Below are 23,429 nucleotides of genomic sequence, written 5' to 3'. Positions count from 1 at the left end.
ATACATACACATACACATATTGAGGGGTTCCTGGGTGGCTCAGTCAGTTAAGTGGCTGATTCTTGATTTTGGCTCAGGTCATTATCTCACAGTTCATGGGTTCAAGCCCACCACTGGGCTCTGGACAGTGTGGAGCCTGCTTGGGATTCTCTCTCTCTCTGCCCCTTTCCCACTTGCATATGTCTTCTCTCCCTTTCTTTCTCTCACTTAAAATGAACATTGTATATATTTAAATATATACATATACACACATTGAGTTATTATGGTGTACACCTGAAATTAATGTTGTATGTCAATTATATTGCGATTTTAAAAAATTAAAGGGACAAAAAACAGATACACAGTGACCAGAAATACTTTTATATTGCTAAGACACTATGAAAAAGGAAATCAACTTTCCTTAAATGTATGTATACTACCTTGTAAGAGCAGACATAACAGCTGGTTAGGTTAGATGGCCAATCACTCATTAGTTATGGATCTTGGACAAGTCACTTAATGTCTTTGAATCTATTTTTTAACTGTAAAATACAGAATTTTTGAAAGATTAAAATGTTATAAAGTGACTGGTACAAACTACATGCTTAAAAAAATTATGTCATTAATTCTCCCCTCAACTATTATCCAAATTTAAGAAACCCCTTATATTCTAAAGAGTTTGTTCAGGTAGACTGAACTTAGTATGGACCATCAAGTAACTTTTTTAAACAACAAAAACCATTAAGATTTTTGTATCAAATAAGGTTATCCTCAAAGGAGCTACATACTTCCTTCATTAAAGTTACTATTGCTCAAGGTGACTAGAAATCTTCCATTGACTTGCAAAAAAATTTTCTATTAAAAAAAAACCCTTATTTTTTGATGGTAGATTTCCCGTTATAACTATAAAATATTTTTAATCAAGTTTGATGAGTAAAGTACACATGGCCATAATCAAGTTAAGATTCTAGTCAGAATTAACATCTGACTGGGATGCCTGGCTGGCTCAGTCAGTAGAGCATGTGACTCTTGCTCTTGGGGTTGTAAGTTTGAGTCCCACATTGAGTGTAGAGATCACTTAAAAATAAAATCTTAAAAAAAAAATCAACATATGACTAAGATGAATGATGAGACTAATCCTCTTGGATGCCTTATAAGTAGACTCTTGGGGCCATTGTCAGAAAAATGTTTAGCAATGCCAACATAATTGGAAAAAAAAAAAGCAGCGTTACTTACTCAGAAGGGCAACATTCATCCTAACGCATCTTTATGCATTTATCTCATTTCTAGATAGTACAAGTCTGCAGCTGCTGAAGAGACCACTTCTTCATCATTTGCTTAGTGAAACCTTTTATATTAGTTGCCTTTAACCTTTAATATTTGTAAGGATAACAAAAATCTATTTTCAGTTAAACAAAAACATCCTTTATATAAGAAAAAATATTACAGCCAACCTACTAAATCAATTTCAAGGATGGAGAATAAACAATTATATAGTTTTGATAGGATTCTGTAAAAGCCATCAAAAAAATAAGATACAAAGTTACATAGACCTTATAGATGTTGCTATTCATAATACATATATGCAGTATATTTTGAACCAACTGTGCTGATGTGAATCCAACTCTGATCTCAGTATTTGGTAGTACATATCATAATTTATTATTTTGATTTGTTGGAGTATTACTACACAATTTATATATGGCTCTAAGAAAATACTATTGCAACTTTTAATTCCACATAAAGAGACAGCCAATGACACACCAATAATAATTTCTTTAGGAGTCTGATGTAAGAAATCACAGGAAACATTCTTAACTTAAAAGATATGAATTAGATTCTTAATGCATTCTCTATAAGACATGAAGAAAAAGGAACAAAGAAAATTCTTAAGTTTACCATTTCCAAGAGGAGTTTATGTAATGTCAACAATCTCTTATCTAGGCATTTAACAGCATTATAAATTTGTGTGGGAATTAAGAGAATAAATAATACTCCTTAGAGGGAGTACAATACAAAGTTTATTCAAACACTTAAAATAATTTAAAATAATCAATTATGCAGAGTACAGTGAAGTTAGTAAAAAACAATATCAAGTAATTTAAAGTGGCAGTACCATATAGGAAAGCAGTGGCTTTAATGACTTTATGGGAGAACCACACATCTATAATTCTTCTTGAAGAAAAATAATATGTGAACCTTTTTTTAATTTTTTTCCAGAATTTTTCTTTATTTCAGAATGTTATCTCTATTTCAGATCACTGTTTGGTATTCCTATTAACATCAAAGGTTAAAATGAAAGGCCTCACAATTAAGTAGCCATATTGTTTTGATAATGTCATGTCTTTATTCCTATGAATGTAATTATCTTTCAATTGCAGGAGTCCTTCAGCCTGATTGTCATTTCCTATCTCAAAAATGTGTCTTTAATAAACTGCGTATATTGATTCCACTATTTATCTTTTCATACTATTGTCAGGTCCTTCAAGACTATGCTCCTAAGTATCTACACATAATATAACAGACAGCTACATGTTTCCTTTACTTTACTTCCCTTATGAGTAGTTCCTATTTTATGAGTAGCCAGGGTACCAATTTAGTATGTTAGATGACTATAGTATAATAAAAACCAGAAACAAATGTAACACCTTTATGCTCCTAAACTCTACATGTGCTAGGCAGAAATATATTAAAGAAAAAAAGCATTTTAAATAATCTTAGAAACAGTAAGATCAATGAGATCCCCTCTCCCACAAAATAAAAGTAAAACATACTAGTAACCACAGCCAGACAAGCATTAGTCACAAGAATTCCATGAGACATAAGAAATAGACAGTTGAAGCCAGGTGTTGAGATTTATTCTCCATATCCAGCTAGTTTATAACCTGTCCAGTGAGTGCTATTGAGTTAAATGCTTTGGGGACTGAGTGAAATATGGTTATAGTTACACAAGAGAACACTGATTCAAATCTAGCAATGACTTACAAACTTGCCTATGAGCTGATAGCAAAAAAAAAAAAAAAAAAAAAAGCGCAATTTAGGAACTTTTAAATCTGCCTCATGAAAGACCTTTATCTGCTAGCCCTCTTACTATTTTTTATTTTTTTGGTCTAATATACCAAATAGGCACTGGCTTTTGTAACGTGGCTTTCTACCCTGCTGTACTGACAAGCCCAGGTTGTTTTGTTTTTTAAGTTTTAAAATTTATGTTAAGTAATCTCTATATCCCACATGAGGCATGCTCTCATGACCCTGAGATCAAGAGTAGCATGCTCTTCTGACTGAGCTAGCCAGGTACTCTTGAGGTTGCCTTTTAATGAAGGCCATCAGAGTTACTAGGCAATGAACTTCAGAGTTGGATGGATGGGGGTAATGTTCCTCACTGCCCTCATTCTTTGTGAACCAGATGACTGCCAGCATTGAAACTACACTAAATTCTGAGGCATGACGACAGGAAAATTTAGGAAGGCCTGGAAAAAAGGTACCAAAGTGCATTACAAATACAAAACAGAATATTTTAATATTCTTCATAAATATTTATATAAATATTTACATATAATGAATAGGCCATTTTATAATACTGGTTAAAACCATGAAGAGCTGTTAAATCAATAGGTTTATCAATATCCTGGCTTCAAATTAATGAACAGAAATATTTTCAGTTGAAGCTCAATAAATATACTGGAGGGGATTAATTATACAGAAAAAAACAGTAGTTTCAATCTTTCTCTGTTTTTACCAACAATATCTTTTATTGGTAATGATGGGCTTGAACCACATTCTGTAAACCACACTCTGTAAAGAATTTTTGTAAACATGCATTCATTTTCTGATAATAAACTCATGTTTGATACTGTTTTAAAAAAAAGAGCAAAATGGAAAGATAATAATCCTGGGCTCAAAACCAAATGATTAAATTAAAGAAATATTTTCAGATTTCTCTCAGTGAGTCATGTAATTGACACCATTCCTTCTCAAGGTGTCTCAACTGGGCACTAGAATAATATTAACTCTAAAGCCATTTCCTCTGATTCAATTTTTGCTAATAAATCTTTTCATATGAGATGAAAAAATGAAGGTATAAATTTATTTAGATGGAATTAGTTCAGCTAGGTATTTGGTACCCTAACAAGTCAAACTGAAATTAAGCGCTTGGATAGCTCTCCCATAAAGCTTCTGAAAATTCAGCTAGTGGCACTGAGAAAGATTAAACATTTTTTCTACTTCTGTAAATATCCAAGAAATTTAAAAACTGACATCTAGAAAAAAGCAAGGCATAAATTCATCAGCACCAAGTAGAAATGATCTTCAAAAGGAGGTCTCTCATGTATCCTGATATAATATACTTGTGTTGATGAATAGGTTCTAATCACCCCTCTAGGAAAAGTCCACTGCCTACAGTCAACACTTTTAGGCAAAAGGAAAGATAAAACTCAGGCAAAATGGAAATAATTCCATTTTACATTTTGATTTATCCAAAATGTTTTTAAAAAGGGATTTCAAGGTTTTTGTACTTTTTTAAACATTTTTCAGAGGAGGTTTGATTTCAGGTTAGATTGTTTTCCTTCCCTATCCCATTATTTGCTAAAGTGGGAAGTATCAAATTTATCTTTATTACTAATAATTCTTCAGCTACCATCTAAATGCTGCATTTAGTCACACTACAACAGCTTCCATTTAAAATAAGACTCTAGCAGTAGTGAAAACTGTTCAAAAGTGATCATACAAAACCTTGGTTGTCTTTCCTGCATATGAAATATGACTAAATTGTTGGTGGCTGGACCTCAAATCACATACAGTCCACCACATTATTCGATCCATGACCTACATCTCGAATTTGGCTAGTTAGACAGGCGCACACAGCTACACCTGCTCCAGCTCTGCAGTGAGACACAGATCCAACCAGCTCCCACCTGTAAAGATATAGGGAAAAGTGTGTTATCTTAAAGCATGATTTATTTTACTCAAAATACTAACTGAAAACAAAAACTCCCTATTATTGAGACTGGTTTTGAAAGGCAGCAAGTTTCCTCAGGGAGATAAGATATCCCAAATGTTTTAAATTAATAGCTATGACTGTAAGTATTTTAGCACTCTGGAGTAATTTGCTACTGGAAGATCTCATTAAAGCATATGGAAAACATGAAAATTACCTATTCAGCACTGGGTCAAATGCTTCCACTGTATTTAAGTATGCGTTGCCATTATGACCACCAACTGCAAAGATTCTGCCCATCACTGTTGCGATCCCCACGCCACCCCTGGGAGTGGTAAGTGCTGCTACATAATCCCACTTGTTGCTTCGGGGATCATACCGCTCAACTGAACTCAGAGGAGAATTATCATCAAAACCACCTATATTAAAAAAAAAAGATTTTTAATAGTACTACATCTCATAGAAATTAACTATTAAATTTCAATCCAATAGCTTCTACAACCTAATCTTCTGACATTTTAGAAAATAGAGAAAATCCAGGAAAAAATTCACCCCAATGCCCATCATCACTACCAAGTCCAATCAGACATTTTCTACAATTCAAGATAATTTAGATAGTATTTTACCTCAATACTAAGATTAAAAATCTTAAAGTGGAAAAACTCGAAGTCCCTGTCTCTAAGCAGATAATTTAGAAGAAAAAACCCCCACAAACATTTATATAATTTGTCCTTAGCCTCCTAGAGGTAAGGAAGATAGTACCGAGATTCCTTCTCTATGTGTACAGTGTGTATCATATTTTTAAACAGAGGGCTTGAGAAGAGAATAAACTACCACTGAATCATTTCACTCATTTAGATATGTTAAAGTTTCCCAACTGTTTCCCTTAATACTGTTAATGGCCTTCATAATTACAGAGATGGCTATGACTGAATTTCCACCAATTTTTGCCAAAACTACATCTTCATGCTACATATTCTAGATGATGACAGTCCTCTCCATATATCATTCTAACAATGTTACTTATTATATTCCTGAGGGTTTTTTCCTTTAAAGACAACTGTGCCTCTTTTTAGACTCCATCTCAGTCTACATGAGTAATAACTCTCCTGAGCAAGTAAGCCTATTTTCCTGAGGACAGGAAGTATTGCTATAATGATCAGTCTATTTAGAAACAAGGTCAGTAAAAAAAAAAAAAAAAAAAAAAAAAAAAGCAACAACCAACAGTTAACTCTCTAATGGATTTAACTTTACTAAATCAACTTAAGTGAGGTAAAATTCACCAATTTTATGTGCATAATTCAATAAATATTGACAAATGCATACAGTAGTATCATCACCACCATCACCAAGATAGGGACAGCTCTCCCAAATAGGGAGCTGTGAGAGACAGCAGTGGTGTGCTGCAAGAACTCTGGTTTCTCATAGACTCAAGTTCAAATTCCAGCTTTGTCAGTAGTACAGGCATGTGACTATGAGTAATTTATTCATGCTGAGTCTCTGCTACCTCACAAAGCTATGATGGTCAGATAGGATCTGAAGGTAAATTATGTTATTTCTTTTCTTTAATACACATAAGCACATAGAAACATGACTTCTATTACTTGCAGATATTTCAATGCTAATACTATCCCACATTTCCTTATCAAGAACTATAAGTTATGTAACACTAAACATACATTTACATAACACATCATGTAAGATAAGTTCACATTATGTTTATGTTATGTTTCTCTGTAAAGAAGGGAATTAGCAATCACAATATTGCTATCTATTAACTGGGTAACTACAAAGTACCAGATGCAGTTTGAGATGCTTCATATATATTATTGCTAATTCTTAGAATAAGTCTCTCAAAGATAATTCTCATTAATCCTCATTAGTAATTCTATTATTCCCATTTCATAGTTCTTTAAAACCCTGCTAATGAAAGTGTGCTGAATGGACCAGAAGCAGCATTGATTATCACTTGGGAGCTCTTAGAAATACAGAATCTGGGCTCCTTCCTTGCAGTTTAACAGTATCTCCAGAATATTCTTATGCATATTAACGTTTGAGAAAGCACTGCTCTATGGTTCCTTCCAATTCTGCAGTTCAGTGAGTCAAAAAGCATTTGCTTAAAGAAGTCAACATAATTCCCTTGAAATGAAGATGAGAAAAAATGTCTTAGATCTTTAAAGATTTATTATAGCAAAGCACATTTGTGTCCTTACACTAAAAAACATATATCTTAAGTATAATCTTCTACTCTAGATATAATTGCTACTCCTAGTAAAATATGAAAGTAGAAATTTTAAACATGAAAGATGAAGATGTAAACAAAAAAGCATGAATGTGAACCTTAATAATTCAAAAGCAAATCTTAGGACTAATTCCACTTGAGCCTAACTGCAACATAATCTGTGTTATTGTGTTGTCTTACGACACTATCATTGTATATCCTTCAATAAATTAAACTAGAGAAATACCATCCACTCACCAACAACATATAAGCAACCATGGAGCTCACTAACTCCATTGCCTGCTCTTCGTTGACCCATTTCTTTAACTTCTATCCACTTATCCAGATGTGGATCATACCTCTCCACACTAGATAAAGAAGCAACTCCATCATTGCCACCTACTGCATAAACATGGTTCTAAATAAAGAAAAAATAAGAACACATGACATTAGATTTTTAAATGATTTATATATGGTCTTAATGGTAGACTGGACTGTGCAAGAAAGCAGTGTTTCATGACATAATATGGTGTGCAATCAATCTCTGCATCCTGGAGAAATGAATATAGCAGACTTTTCCTTATTTGGTTAGGGATGTGACATGATGCAATCCAATAAGCAAACTGCCACATAACTTACTATAAGAGCCACAGAGCCAACTCCTCCACGGGGAGTATTCATTGGTGCCACTGTACTCCACTGATCAGATTCTATATCGTATCTCTCTACATCATTGAAGCAAGTGTTGTCATCTAACCCTCCAATTGCATAAATTGGACCTCCCAAGGAGGCCAAGGCTATGCCTCGCCTGCAAAGACAATAAAAACACACTTTAGCATCCAGTTGTGTTTCCAGGAAAAAAGTAGTGAAAATATCATGCTAACGGGAAGTCGTTTACTTTGTTAAACCTCAGTGTTTTTTCCCCATTATTTTTAGATTTATCAAAGCTTCTAAACAGATGACTATAAGGCTGCCAAACTGTGTGACTCTATATGAACAGTGCCCTCTGGAGTTTTATAATATGCAGCCTACACAGGTTACTTTAAACTCAAATGAAATAAAGTAAAACCCAACAAAATACCATAAGTGGAGTCCAAAACATTCAATTAGCAAAACACACAGCTGCATAATAAGAGATTAATGAACTGACACAGATATTTTGCTATGGAGGTCAGAAGTCAATCTCAATTCTAAATTAATGTAATTGCAGAGCACGTGTTATTGGTTTTTTTTTTTTAATTTTTTAATGTTTATTTATTTTTGAGAGAGAGAGAGACACAGCGTGAGCAGGTGAGGGGCAGAGAGAGAGGGAGACACAGAATCCGAAGCAGGCTCCAGGCTCTGAGCTGTCAGCACAGAGCCTGACGCAGGGCTCCAACTCACAAAGTGTGAGATCATGACCTGAGCGAAGTCTGACGCTTAACCAACTGAGCCACCCAGGTGCCCATCAGAGCACGTGTTTTGATGCAGGGTTTCACTGTACCACACAAAAGAATCAATTTTTATATTACATGATTTATATCACATTGGTTTACTTCTGATGGACATTTATTTCTCTTTTTGAAAAGAAGGAGACAGCCCTTGTTAAAAGCTAACTCACTGTAATGGTGATCAGAAAAAAAATTCCATCAATTTCTTAAAAAACACATTCAAAGCAATCAAAAAAAATTTTTTTTTAATTTTTTTTTCAACGTTTATTTATTTTTGGGACAGACAGAGACAGAGCATGAACGGGGGAGGGGCAGAGAGAGAGGGAGACACAGAATCGGAAACAGGCTCCAGGCTCTGAGCCATCAGCCCAGAGCCCGACGCGGGGCTCGAACTCACGGACCGCGAGATCGTGACCTGGCTGAAGTCGGACGCTTAACCGACTGCGCCACCCAGGCGCCCCCAAAGCAATCAAAATTTAAACTATTCTAAAACTGGGGCGCCTAGGTGTCTCAGTCGGTTAAGCGGCCAACTTTGGCTCAGGTCATGATCTTGAGGTCTGTGAGTTCGAGCCCCGCATCGGGCTCTGTGCTGACAGCTCACAGCCTGGAGCCTGTTTGAGATTCTGTGTCTCCCTCTCTCTGACCCTCCCCCATTCATGCTCTGTCTCTCTCTGTTCAAAAATAAATAAATGTTAAAAAAAAAAAAAAAAAGATTTAAACTATTCTAAAACTATAATCCGTCCCTGAGTTGGTATGTACTTTGGATAAAGCAGTATATTTTATAAACATCTACTACCTTGCTTCTTCATCTGTAACCCATTCGAGAAAGGAGCAGACATGGGTGGTATTGAGTTAATATAGGTAAAGCACTTAGAATGGCAACTGGCCCATATTTAGTGCTATGTATTAGCTATATTACTGGAGAGCACAGCTGTTTAACTGAGATTCTAACTCTTTAATTAAAGAGAATCCTAGGAAGAATTCTTAAAGATAATGTTATTACTCATTTTCAGTCCCCTTAACCTCGTTTCTCTTGAGTATCAAGCAATGACTTACAAAATACTGTGGCAATAAAAACTCACAGGTGTGTGAATGTGTGTGCATGCTAGGACATACAGGTGTTATATCGTGGCAGATGTGTGCCAGATAAATCTCCCTCCCCACCACCATCCCAAACCACAAGAGCATATGACATTATTGGCTATTTCCTACTACTCAAAACTCTGTTGATCTTCATGAAATCACACGTGTGAATTCCCTCCTAAATCTCTGGCTGGTACTATTCTGTTTCCTTTATCAGCGCCTTCTTTTCTACTTCATCGTCAAATTCTGAAGTTCCCTAAGGCCTCTTATCACTTTTACTTTCTCTCCCAAGGTAATTTCATTCCTTCCATGGATTTATGGTAACATTTATTTATATTTCTAATAAATGTAATGGAGCATTCTGTAATTCCTCCCAGTGAATTACATGAATTATATGTGTATTTGTTAAAATAATATCTATTTTGCACCACATGGGAGATTAAATTAGATTACCTTTTCCTTTTCCTTTTTCAAATTCACAATTCAGCAAATAGAGTGAGGATGTCAAAGACAGCTCAATAATTCACATAAACCTAGATATGAGAATAATTCTGCCTTCTTGATTCAGAGTGAAAACATAATGGAAGAAAAAGAGTTATCTGGATAAATACTGAAAATCTTGCCTAAGAGCAGCTTTGTACAGAGAATAAAATTCAAAACACCTTAATTGTATCTTGCAATTTTATTTAAAGAAACAAACCCAAACTAATAAAACCTAACTTCAAATATTGAGGTTTATATCAAGGTTTGCAAACTGTAGCAACATTCTGTAAGAGTTAAAAATGGCTTATATGAAAATGAGCAATTTTATTATTTTTTTTAATGTTTTTGTTTTTTTGAGTGAGGAAGGGGCAGAGAGAAAGGGAGACAGAGGATCCACAGCAGGCTGTGCACTGATGGTGGGACTTGAACCCACAAACCATGAGATCACGACCTGAGCCAAAGTCGGACACTTAACCAACTGAGCTACCCAAGCGCCTTGTGATGAGCAATTTTAAACTGAACTGCACATGGGGATCACACTGCCATCTAATTTTCTATTTTTAATTAATTTAACATAAAATGTTTTTAACTGGGTTTTCTTCTCATGTTATAGTACGAGATATTATATGGAAATGTGAAGAGAGTTCTGCTGAAAGAGATTTTTAGCTTTTCTTTTTTCTTCACAAGGAGAAAGAATCCTAGGGAAGAAAAAAACTGGTCTTAAAATACACTATTACTTGTCACTTACCTAGAAATAACATTTTAATACTTTAATAGAACTGAATTTATGCTACATAGTAACTACCAATAGCTTAAATTATAATGCGTAGGTTAAAACATGGGAGAAAATTCTAAAGTACACTTTTAATTTTTATACCCTTGCCTTTTTATCATGATGCTAAGCTGGTTTTTAGCCAAGACTTGGACCAACATGTGAGGCCTGAAACCATAAAAATCCTACAAGAGAGCAAAGGCAGTATTTTCTCTAACGTTGATCATAGCAACATCTTTATACTTATGTCTCCTGAGGCAAGGGAAACAAAAGCAAAAATAACCTACTGGGATTACATCAAAATAAAAAGCTTCTGCACAGCAAAGGAAACAACCAACAAAACTAAAATATATTGAATGGGAGAAGATACCTGCAAATGACATATCCAATAAAGGGCTAGTATCCAAAATATATGAAGAACTTACACAACACCAAAATAATAATAATAATAATAATAATAATCCAATTTAAAAATGGGCAGAAGACACACACAGACATTTCTCCAAAGAAGACATCCAGATGACCAAAAGACACATGGAAAGATGCTCAACATCAATGATCATCAGGGAAATGCAAATCAAAACCACAATGAGATACCACTTCACGCCTCTCAGAATGGCTGAAAATCAAAAACAGAAGAAACAACAATGTTGGCAAGGATACGGAATAAAAGAAATCCTTGTGCATTGATGGGAATGCAAACTGGTGCAACCACCATGGAAGACAGTACGGAGGTTCCTCAAAACATTACAAATAGAACTACCCTAATATCCAGTACTGGGTATTTACCCAAAGGATATAAAAACACTAATTTGAAGGAAAATATGCATCCCTATGTTTACTGTAGCATTATTTATAATAGCCAAGCTATGGAACCTGACCAAGTATCCATCAATAGATGAATGGATAAAGAAGATGTGGTATATACATACAAAAAATATTACTCAACCATAAAAAGGAATGAAATCTTGCTATCTGCAACAACACAGATGGAACTAGAGAGTACAGTGCTAAACAAAATAAGCCAGCCAGACAAAGATAAATACCATATGATTTCACTCATATGTGGAATTTAAGAAAATAAAACAAAGGAACAAAGGAACAAAAAAAAAGGAGAAACAAACCAAAAAACAGACTCTTAAATATAGAGAACAAACAGATGGTACCAATGGGGAGGTGGGTAGGGAACGGGTGAAACTGTTAAATCATTATATTGTACACCTGAAACTAACATAACACAGTATGGTAACTACACTGGAAGTAAAATAAAATTAAAAAATCCTCTCTCCAAACCAAAAATCTTCAACAATTTTTTATATGACACAGTTTTCAGGTTTCTTACTAACTTGCTAGTCCTTGCATGCATCCCAGGTTATAACTCTCACATTTACAATAATTTTTGTGTGCACCCATTTACCATAATTATTTTCAAATGATAAACATATATTACTGTATTAGCAGGTTAAATTCATTTTAAAAAATCCAATCAGAATAAATTTAAAAGGATGCAATAAAAAAGTATAGAGTCTAACTTTTATTACCATCTCCCAAATGATGTTGTATATCCCACTGAGACCCCAGCTATACATACAGACAGATCAGCATAAAGAATACCACTACAATCTTCCTTGATATAAAGACTCCACTTCTCAAGACAGGCAACTACACTGTATTCATTTTCCTTTTCTTTCTTTCTTTTTTTTTTTTTTTTAAGAGCTGTGCTTCATATTGGTTCATGTACTTTTCTCCATAAGAAACATAAATTAATTGCAAACCTGGTTTTCCACCATGTTGTACTGGTATATTTCATATTTCATAATATCTAAAGCAGGCTTTTAACCTGTAACCTTAATATTTTTAGGTATTACTGCCTATCAATTTAGAGTATGTTTGGTCTACTATGCTTTTGAACCTTGATACCACCTTAAGATACCTGAAAATTCGGTAGAATAGTCATTAAAAAAAATTCTGAACAGGCTAGTCAACATCCACTAAGTCATGCTACTGCAAATCTTTCTCCTCTTTAGACTGATCCACTTAGCAACATATATTTCAATTTACTGTAGATGAAAAGTTTAAATATTAATGCTAATAAAAAATAAGTAAAAAATGAGAGATATTTTCTTAACATGTTGAAATACTATGCCTTAGTCCTAAAGCCAGTATCTCATTTACTAGGGAAACAACAGAAACATTTCTACTAAGATCAAGAATAAGATAGAAATGCCTATCTCTGCTACTATTCACGCTGAATTAGATTAATAGCCAACATAACTAGATAAGAAAAACCAATTCAAAGCATAGGAATATGTGGAAAAACTGGCAAAAGTCGAATAAGGTCTACGGATTAATTAATATCTTTGTATTAATGTTAGTTACCTGGTTCAAATAATTGTACCACAATGGTGTAAGATGTCAACATTATAGGTATTGGGTAAAGAGTATATACAGCAGGATTTCTCTATCTCAGCACTATTGACATTTGGGGCTAGAAAATTCTTTGCTGTGGGGAGCTTTCTTGTGCATTACAGGATTTTTAGCAGCATCCTTAGCCTCTCTCAACTAGATGCCAGCAACAACTCCCCAACATCCCCGACCCCAAACTATGACAACCAAAAATGTCTCCAGGTATTGCCAAGCATTCCAAAATGGGAGTGAAATCATCTTTAGTTGAGAACCACTGGTATACAGGAACTCTACTATTTTTGCAACTTTTCTGAAAACCTAAAATTATTTCAGAGTTAAAAGTAAAAAAAAAAAAAGTCAATGCTCAGGTTTACATGGAAACTATATCAATTGTTACTATATTCTAAAATATAAAAATATAAAATATATTCTCAATGGATGCTTTAACAAAATGTGTTTAAGAAGGTATTTTAAGTTTCTAAAAGTGTAAAAAGCAGAAAATTAGCCCTTTAAATTATTGGGAGCTTTATTTTCCAACAAATCAAAAAAAATTTCCATGCTGATTCACCTCTTTGTGTTCATTGAAGCCTTCATCATCCATTTATTAGTGAGAGGATCAAACATCTCCATGCTACCTAAATGTTCATTTCCATCATGTCCACCTACTGCATACACTTTACCTGTCAAATAGAGAAGCATTTTTATTTGATTCCAAGTAGGTAAACTGTTATATAGATTTATACTCAACATATAATTAGAATAGCATGAGAATTTCAAACTATTCTTCTGTTCAACATCATGAATTAATGTCAGTTAAATAGTCAAATTAAAATAATTATAAGCTTCTACTTAATAAAACGCCTGGAATGTGCTGCTGTATATGAAGTTACTTAAATGCTCAACCACTATCCTACCTTAGGTTTCCCAACTTATTACTTAGTAGATGAAATTACTAATCATGCTCTCAAAGAATGTTTGATAAAATTTTTAAAATGCTCAGTATGTTATATAAAGAAAATATAAAATTCAATACATATGATCAAACTTTTTCTAAATGAAATTATTAAAAATACACATACAATAACCGTAAAGATTATATACAAAAATGTCAACTAGGATTATTTCTGGGTGTTTAGATTACAGATAATATTTACTTATTAGAATGTTTTCAAATTTCCCCCAAAAAAGCTTCTATAATCAGAAAAAAAGTTAATTTTTCAAGTCTCCTGACAATTTATCCATGTTTCTGTAATTATTTCATTTTCAGTAACCAGTAAAAATATATATATAATTTCAATAATAAATATATAGAAAAAAGCTGATATATATTTATTTGAGTTCAATAAACACTTTTCCTTGGTTTATTTTGCAAATATAACTCAAAATAGTTTAACTCTTTATTTTAACTCCCTTCTCCCTACTACTCATCTCCCACTGAAGCATCTACATGCAAGAGATTGTTCGCTGAGCATCTATGGGCATAAGGCAAGTAAATAATCACCACCCAAATATTTTATTGATAATATTGAAACATTTTATAATTTAGCAATTTTCTTACCGAAAGAAATTGTCAAAGTTTACATATTTATAAAGAGTGTTATCATCATGTGCTATGACTTAAGACAATAATGGACCTACCTTCCACAGAGATTACACCGACGTGTCGCCTTCGACTATTCATTTCTGGCCCAAAAAACCAACTATTTTTGTTGATAGAATAGCATTCAATACTGCGAAAGGGGTCACCAGATCCACCTCTACCACCTACACAAAATAGCACACCTGAAGGTAAAGCCACAAAATAGAGATCAAAATTATAGCTCCCTAATTTTTTAAAAATTAGTGTGGAAAAAATACTTAGAAAGTCAAAATTTTGATGAAATGCTAAAAAAATGAGTTACTTGGATAACTTCAATGTCATTGTTACTAAAAAATCTGATTTTCTTTTTTCCCAATTTGAATGTCTCAAATAGGATACATCAGCTATCTCTGTTTGCAAACATCTCATTATAGTATGGTTTAGATCTTCCCCCACTCTGTAAAATTTCTGTTGCTAAGGTCATAACTATATCCAGTAAACTCCTAAGTTAATTTCTTATTGAATACAACTGCCACATTTGATATGTTGATCACCCTGTTTTGGGGGAAACTCCTTAACTCTCCTGATTTCCATAATATCAAGGTTTCCTTTTGTCTCCAATAATTTCTCTTTCACATGTTTCCCATATTTCATCCTTAGCCTACTTCTCACATACTTCATGATCACAGAGGAAAAGTACATTCATTCCTTGATTTTAAATTCCATCTGTATCATAATGCCTTCCAAGCTAGACATCTAAGCCACATTTCTACTTGATGTCCCATGTAGTAGTCTTTTGGCTTTCAGACTGTCAACAGAGTAAACTAATTACAAGACTCTTTCAACAGCTTTCCATTACCTACATCAGTAGTTCTTAAAAACTTTAGCGAATGTCACTAAACTATATGCATTTAAAAATGGTTAAGAGTGCCTGGATGGCTCAGTAGATTAAGTGTCTGGCTCTTGATTTCGGCTCAAATCGTGATCTCACGGTTCGTGGGATGGAGCCCCGTCTCCAGCTCTGGCTCTGCATTGACAGTGGAGAGCCTGCTTGGGATTCTCTCCTCTTTCTGCCCCTTTCCTGCTTCATACACTCACTCTCTCTCCCTCTTTCTCTCTCTAAATGGATAAACACTTTTTTTAAATGGTTAAAATGGCAATTTTTATTTTATACATATTTCACTGCAATCTAACAAATATCAAAACTTCAGTGAAGTTTACAGAATCATCTGGAAGGCATAAACCAGATTTATGGGCCTGACCCCCAGAGTTTCTGATTCAATAGGTGTGGAGTAGATCCAAGAATTTGTATTCCTAACAAGTTCCCAAGTGAATGCTGATGCTGCTGGGCCAGGGGCCACCACTTCCTTTATACTTTGAGAACCAATGCCCTACAGGATAAAGCCAGCACAGCATAAAGGCCTTGTTGCACTGTCTAACCTGATCTTCTCCCTTTCTTTCTCTTAAATTTCATGTTTCTGCAACATGCATACAGTGCTCATCCTCAATGGTTCCAATGGCAATTTTTGATAATATCATTCACTTAACACAGTTTAGAAATGATTATGCTGATATCTGTCTCCAGAGTCCAAGATAGGTTAGGACTATATGTTAACTTATATTTTGTACTAATCAGGGCTATCACAGTGCCTGGTATGTACTAGACATTCAAGAGATGCAAAAGGAACCGAATACCCCTTTCCTTAACTGGCACCTAGGAAAACGTCTGTTTATTATTCAAAACTAAGGTTTACTTTCTCTATAAAACCTTTTCTGACCCTTCCAAGGTAAAAATAACCACTCTTTTGTGTTTCCCATTATACTTATGAATATATCAACGTCCCTTTAATACTTCAGTGCATTTTTTTATTCACATGTCTATTTCCCTAGATCAGACTGCATGTTCTCTCAAAATAGGGCTGGCTATGTGTATCTGCATTTCTGATACCTGCCCCAGAACTTGACATGTGGTAGGCACTAGATAAATATTTGCCAAATGACTACATTAAAAAAATGTCTAAAACTGCTTTGCCATCTTTTCCAATTCAATATTTTTTTAATTTTTTTAAATTTATTTTACTTTTGAGAGAGAGAGACAGAGTGTGAGCAGGGGAGAGGCAGAGAGAGTGGGAGACACAGAATCCGAAGCAGGCTCCAGGCTCTGAACTGTCAGCACAGAGCCCAATATGGGGCTTGAACTCATGAACCGTGAGATCATGACCTGAGCCAAAGTCGGACGCTTCACCGACTGAGCCACCCAAGCGCCCCACTAATTCAACATTTTTATTTGTTTAAGTTTATTTATTTTTGAGAGAGAGTGAGCATGGGGAAGGGGCAGAAAGAGAGGGAAAAAGAGAATCCCAAGCAGGCTCTGCACCGTCAGCACAGAGCCCAACACGGGGCTCGAACCCACAAACCATGAGATCATGACCCGAGCCAAAACCAAGAGTCGGACAACCAACTGACTGAACCACCCAGGTGCCCCCTTAGAATTAAGTTTGGGCATACATAACCAATATTCAGATACCATAAAGATCCTTCAAGTGGGTGATAAAATGAATAATTTCATTACCAGCAGTATGTTTCCTTGGAGTAGTCCGAATGGAATATTCAAAGTCAGGTACTGCTCTGCTACTCAGATGAAGATGGTAATTTCTTGCTTCATCCAATAAATCTCTACATTTTAGATTTTGCTTGACAATCTGTTCTTTTGCCACAACACCCATAAGAAAATCAACTGGCAACAGCGGCAGACGAACCTAAGATCATGAATAGTTGTGAATATGAAGTTTAAGTTGTAATTAGAGAGCTCATTCTCTACTTCAACTGTAGTATGTTTATGTTCTCTTTTTAAAACTCATTTACCTCACAAAGCCTTTCTAACATGTGAGTGAAGTTCAATGAGCCAAGTTCTATAGTGATTTTTCAGTACGGTGCACTAATGAAATCAGATTATATGTTAAATGCATCTTCTCCTCTTTAAAAACAGATTTAAGTAGACTGGATAAAATAATTCAATGTCTTCATTCAAGTTACTTACTTCCAAAAATGGTTGTGTCAGAATCACAAGGCCACACTGCTGCTAGAGAAAAGGTGCAATCAAAACAAAATCGCTATGTTTTGTTCTTTTGCCTTTTAAAGCTAAGACTGAACAAATGGAAATGTGATTTCTTTCTAAAACAGAAACAGTCATAATATTAAACACTAAGGTTATATACTAAATCAGGGATGCATCCCTTCTTTCAGTAGAGGCACTCACCATTCTTCCCTTAAAGATGCACTGATTTTCTAGCGAATAAAGGGGATGATCAAACCAGGTAATATGATTTTGAGTTAAAAGTACATAAGCATTCACACAAATAAGATATAGCTTCAAGATAATAAAACTTTTTGTTTTTGTTAACAAACATATTCAAAGCATTTCTAAGGCCTATTATCTCCCAATCCAAGTTACCCTGTTGACAATAAGTAAATAAACAAATAAATAAAAAACAGCCATGTTTCTGAGGTTACAAAAGTAAAACTGTGGTGAGAAAACAAAATGGAAAGTGATGTCTTGTGGTTCTTTCCAAATAAGAAATTCACTAAAATTTAGAAACTTCATCATAAAATAATAGTTATTTAGAGCTGTTTCCTCAGAACCATTTTCTATCAACATAAATAAAATATTCAGTACTGCAATCTCAAAGGGCTATTTTAAACATTCATGTTAGGGGTGCCTGGGTGGCTCAGTGGGTTAAAACTGCGACTTCAGCTCAGGTCATGATCTCATGACTCGTGAGTTCAAGCCCTGCGTCAGACTCTGTGCTGACAGTCAGAGCCTGGGGCCTGCTTCAGATTCCGTGTTTCCCTCTCTCTCTGACCCTCCCCAACTTGTGCTCACTCTCCCTCAGAAAGAATGAATGAATGAATGAATGAATGAATGAATGAAAGGAAAAGAAAGCAATAAAGCAAGAAAGAAAGAAAGAAAGAAAGGAAATGAAAGGACGAAAGAAAGGAAGAAACAAAGAAAGAAAAGAAAGGAAGGAAGAAACTTTAAAAACAAGAAACCCATTCAGGTTAAAAAGCAAAGAATGATATTTCTAATTAAATGCAATTCAGACTTATCCTTAAATAGCATAGTGAATAAACAGAAAAGTAAACAGAAAGCCATTTTCACATGATATTACACAATGATTTCTATATTCCTTCGGGTAGTCTGCACTTTTCTTGATAAATGACACATGTTAATTTGCTTCCATATCATTTCATTTCTATACACAATCCTATTTCAGCCCCTACCTGTGCAAGTGTTTCATCCAACCATTTGGAATGATGCTGAGGATTGGCAAGAAGCCACTTGATGGCTGCACTATAGACCTGCTTTTCATTCTCAATATTTAGATCACTGGAGGACAAAAGCTTATGGAGATGCTGGGGTGACACACTCACAAAGTCTTCACACTCCACTACTTCAGTAAAATGCTCACAGGCATACTGATCCGCCATGTCCATTAAGTCTATTCGATTGTGACTTTCTGCAAAGGCTCTTACCGCCAGGCAGTTGGAGGGATGAAAATGTAACTTCATGTATTCACAACAAGCTCTAGCCACCAGTTCAACCTGTAGAATACAGGCTGCATATAAAAGAGGTTGGACATTGTCAACAGTCAAAGTGAGCCTTGAAGAATAGACAAACTTTACCAAGTCTTCTATTGCATCACCATCAAAATCTCTGATCTCAATCAGTGTTTGCTTGGCTTCAGCCATTTCAGAGAGAAACATGGCTCTGAAGTAAGGGATAACACAAGCCAATACTAGTTTGTGACAAGAGATTAGCTTTGAGCCAACCTGTTCAAAACAAACAAACAAAAGGAGACAGTTTAATATCAAAATCAGTTTTACATCAGCATTGAGCATCTGTTGTAGCAGGAACAAAAACATCACACAAATTTAGTGTATTTGTTTAACAGTGTAATCCTTTGGTCACTTATTTTAATGTAGGGCAATTTCTTAAAGTCAGGCAACTTTCTTCTTCCAGATTAGCCCCTTATCTTCTACACTTCTATCCACAATGTATATTTGGTAAGCTGATTTTCTGTATTAATCTCAAATTTCAGAAGCATTCTGTGAATGAAGAAGAACAGCATACATCATCTAGCACTACTTGGGCACTATTCTTGTTTTTGGTCTGTGAGTCCCTTTTCTAAAAAAAGCTTTCCAGTTTTGTGGATATAATTGACATCTAACATTATGTAAGTTTAAGTTAAACAACATAATGATTTGATGTAGGTACATATTATGGAATGATTACCACAATGTTTAGTAAACATCTAACACCTCACATAATTCTGAATTTTATCTTTCCCTGTAACAAGAACTTTTAAGATTTCCTCTCTTAGCAACTTTCAAATATACAACACAGTATTATCAACCGCAGTCGTCATGTCAGGCACTGTTCTCAGTGCTTTTCACATATTACTTAACTCACTTAATTGTCCCAATGCCCCTATGAGTAGGCACTATTATATAACCACAGTTTATCAGTGAGAAAATTGAAGCACAAAGTAAACAGACCACTATTTAGTAGTATTTACTATGAGCTTAAATAAAGTTTTTTTCATTCCTTATTAAATTATTTTGAAATAATATAAAACACAGAATAATAATGAAGGGACACCTGGATGGATCAGCTGGTTAAGCGTCCAACTCTTGATTTCAGCTCAGGTCATGATCTCACAGTTCATGAGTTTGAGCCATGAATTGGCTCCACGTTGACAGTGTAGAGCCTGCTTGGGATGCTCTTCCCCCTCTCTTTCTCTGTCTCTCCTCTGCTCTAAATAAATAAACAAACTTAAACACTAAAATTTTACCTTATTTCCTAAAAAATTACACTACTGTCAATAGTTTGCTATTGTAAGTGACACTGTAGTAAGTTTTGCTGTAATTGAAACTTTATTCCCACTCTATTTAATTTCCTACAGATAAAATCCTAAAAAGAAATGGTATTTCAAAGGATAGGCACAGTTTGGGATACAGACTGCTAAATTGTCCATCTCTGATCTCCCTACAATATTTGTGCCATATTCTGAGTACTAACTTATTAAAAAGTATTTGTTAATTTAATGCATGAAAATATTATCTATTTTAGTTTATCTTATACTAATATCATCGAATCATTCATTAATTTTGGGCTATTTTTACCTCTTCTATAAACTTATTCTATGATTTTTTTTCTTATGTTTTTGTAAGAACTCCTCATATATTTAGAGTGTGAGTCGTTTGCCATATATTAGTTCAAAATTTTCTCTTTTATGGTGTGCTTTTTTAGTCACCCCCTCTAGATTTTTACACAATCAAACCAATCTTTGTCTTTATAATTTCTGCCTTAGATGCTATGCTTAATATTAAACACATTAACTTCACGTATTCTAGTATTTTTAGGGTTTTATGTTTTATACATACACCTTTATTTCCATCTGGAAGTTCTGGTACTGAGTACCAGTTATCTCCTTATTAACACAGCAGTAGTTACCCAGTTTTCTTAGCACTTTGTGTTAGGTAATCTTTAAATACAGTAGGCTACAGGACACCTGGGTGGCTCAGTCGGTTGAGTGTCCAACTTCAGCTCAGGTCATGATCTTAAAGTTTGTGAGTTCGAGCCCCATGTCAGGCTCTGTGCTGATAGTTCAGAGCCTGGAGCCTGCTTCGGATTCTGTGTCTCCCTCTCTCCTTCCGCCCCTCCCCTGCTCATGCTCTGTCTCCCTCTCAAAAATAAACAAACATTAAAAAAGAAAATTAAATACAGTAGGCTAGTGTTTTACCAATATTCCTGTTTTCATGTAGCATTTTGACTATGTAATACACTTACAGTTGTGTCTCATTATTTGGGAATGAATTTTAAAATGAGAACTTCTAAAGAAAAAGGCCTGAGGAGTATTACAATGTATAATAAATGCTTTTGTTTATAAATGTTCCTCTTGACCTTTTCTCACTAATGTGGAGGAAGAATGAACATCCCTTCAACAAATACAAGATTATGGGGCATCTGGGTGGCTCAGTCAGTTGGGCGGCTGACTTCAGCTTAGGTCATGATCTCGTGGTTCATGAGTTTGAGCCCGGCGTCAGGCTCTGTGCTGGCAGCTCAGAGCCTGGAGCATGCTTCGGATTTTGTGTCTCCCTCTCTCTGCCCCTTGCCTGCTCACGCTCTGTCTCTGCCTTTCAAAAATAAATAAACATTATAAAAACAAAACAAAAAAAAAAAAATACAGAATTATCATCTCTGTTGGTTATATTGTATTTAATTTTTTAAAAGAATCCACAGGTAAGATTCAGATTTACTGAGACTCAAGTTGCACCCTATACTAAAGCAGAAAGTTTGGCATGTTTTCAAATTCACTTAAGCTCTAAAATGGGATCTGAAATCTAATATTAAGCATTTTAAAAACAGGCTGAAAATATCCTTTTTTAAAATTTTCTGCACATGCCACCATTGAGATTTAGTTTCTATGCAAATATCTGTAAACCTCACATGGCATAAATCTGCTTAAATTTGCCAACATGCCATTACATAAAACATAATTCTACAATTTCCAGATAAAAATTATTTTAACACTACCTTCTCACCCCAACTGTACAAATCAATGGTCCACAAATTATTTTCATACTGTTCATAAGACTTTGTTCCTCAACAACTCTATTTTAATTTCTTGATTCAATAAACTAAAACTTGAATATTTAATACACACACAATCACACCCCCAGTCAAAGTGATTAAAGATAATACACCCACTCTTTTTTTTTTTTTTTTTGAGAGAGAGAGAGAGAGAGAGAGAGAGAGAGGGAGAGAGGTGCAGAGAGAGAATCTCAAGCAGGCTCCGCACTGTCAGCACAGAGCCCAATGTGGGGCTCAAACCCACAAACTGTGAGATCATAACCTGACCTGAAATCAAGAGTTGGATGTTTAACCAACTGAGCCACCCAGGTGCCCCCTTAATACTTAATACTTTTTTAACATTTGGTCATTCTGGTAACTATTCTTTTGTGAACTAGTTGTTATTACATACGTTCACTTTACTTCTAAGTATTAATTGTAAAATCCCATTAATACAGACTGTTAAAAATCATTTACAAATACACTAAACTTGTTTTTAAATCATTGAAACAAAAACTAAAGTGTATTAGTTTGAAATGTTCATAATTATGCCATTTAATAAAAACTAAGTGTTTGAGAACTACACTGAAATAAAAATGCAGAAGACAAACAGTGAGACAGAAATAGAGTGGAAGAAAAAAATCCAAATGCCCGTCTCTTATGTTTGTTTAGAAGCTATATTCTAATTTCTCAGTTTTAATCCCTTGTTAATTTTGTCCTTTTAACCTCTTAGCTACTCTTTTCGATAATCCACCAATTTTAATCAGTTTGAATAGTCAAAATAGCATTTTACAGCCAAGGTCAAGAAGGGGTTAGATATACAAAACCAAGATAGTTTGGCTTACATGTAGTGAATTATCACATTATAACGTCTAGCCACATTCACTATGCTACAATCTTGGTTAAT

At 34.6% G+C, this 23,429-nt stretch overlaps 1 protein-coding gene across 2 annotated transcripts in view; it reads right to left on the bottom strand.

The window, feature by feature from the left end:
• Positions 1-1,617: 1,617 nt before the first annotated feature.
• KLHL8 (kelch like family member 8) overlaps positions 1,618-23,429 on the bottom strand; it is a 66,992-nt gene continuing 45,180 nt past the window's right edge. The window contains exons 3-10 of one of the 2 annotated variants that reach the window (XM_045473418.1): positions 19,171-19,719; positions 17,462-17,648; positions 14,949-15,092; positions 13,879-13,990; positions 7,776-7,944; positions 7,395-7,554; positions 5,133-5,334; positions 1,618-4,892 (exon numbers count right to left, since the gene is read on the bottom strand). In XM_045473418.1, coding sequence (XP_045329374.1) covers positions 4,769-4,892; positions 5,133-5,334; positions 7,395-7,554; positions 7,776-7,944; positions 13,879-13,990; positions 14,949-15,092; positions 17,462-17,648; positions 19,171-19,719 — 1,647 coding nt within the window. In that variant the 3' untranslated portion in view covers positions 1,618-4,768. The remainder of the gene's footprint in view (positions 4,893-5,132; positions 5,335-7,394; positions 7,555-7,775; positions 7,945-13,878; positions 13,991-14,948; positions 15,093-17,461; positions 17,649-19,170; positions 19,720-23,429) is intronic. The other variant, XM_045473419.1, reaches the window with a different exon arrangement.

Source organism: Leopardus geoffroyi, chromosome B1 (assembly GCF_018350155.1).
Source record: "Leopardus geoffroyi isolate Oge1 chromosome B1, O.geoffroyi_Oge1_pat1.0, whole genome shotgun sequence".
Classification (NCBI taxonomy): domain Eukaryota; kingdom Metazoa; phylum Chordata; class Mammalia; order Carnivora; family Felidae; genus Leopardus; species Leopardus geoffroyi.
Note: the sequence above shows the minus strand (reverse complement) of the source record. Positions and strands in the feature narration are given on the sequence as shown.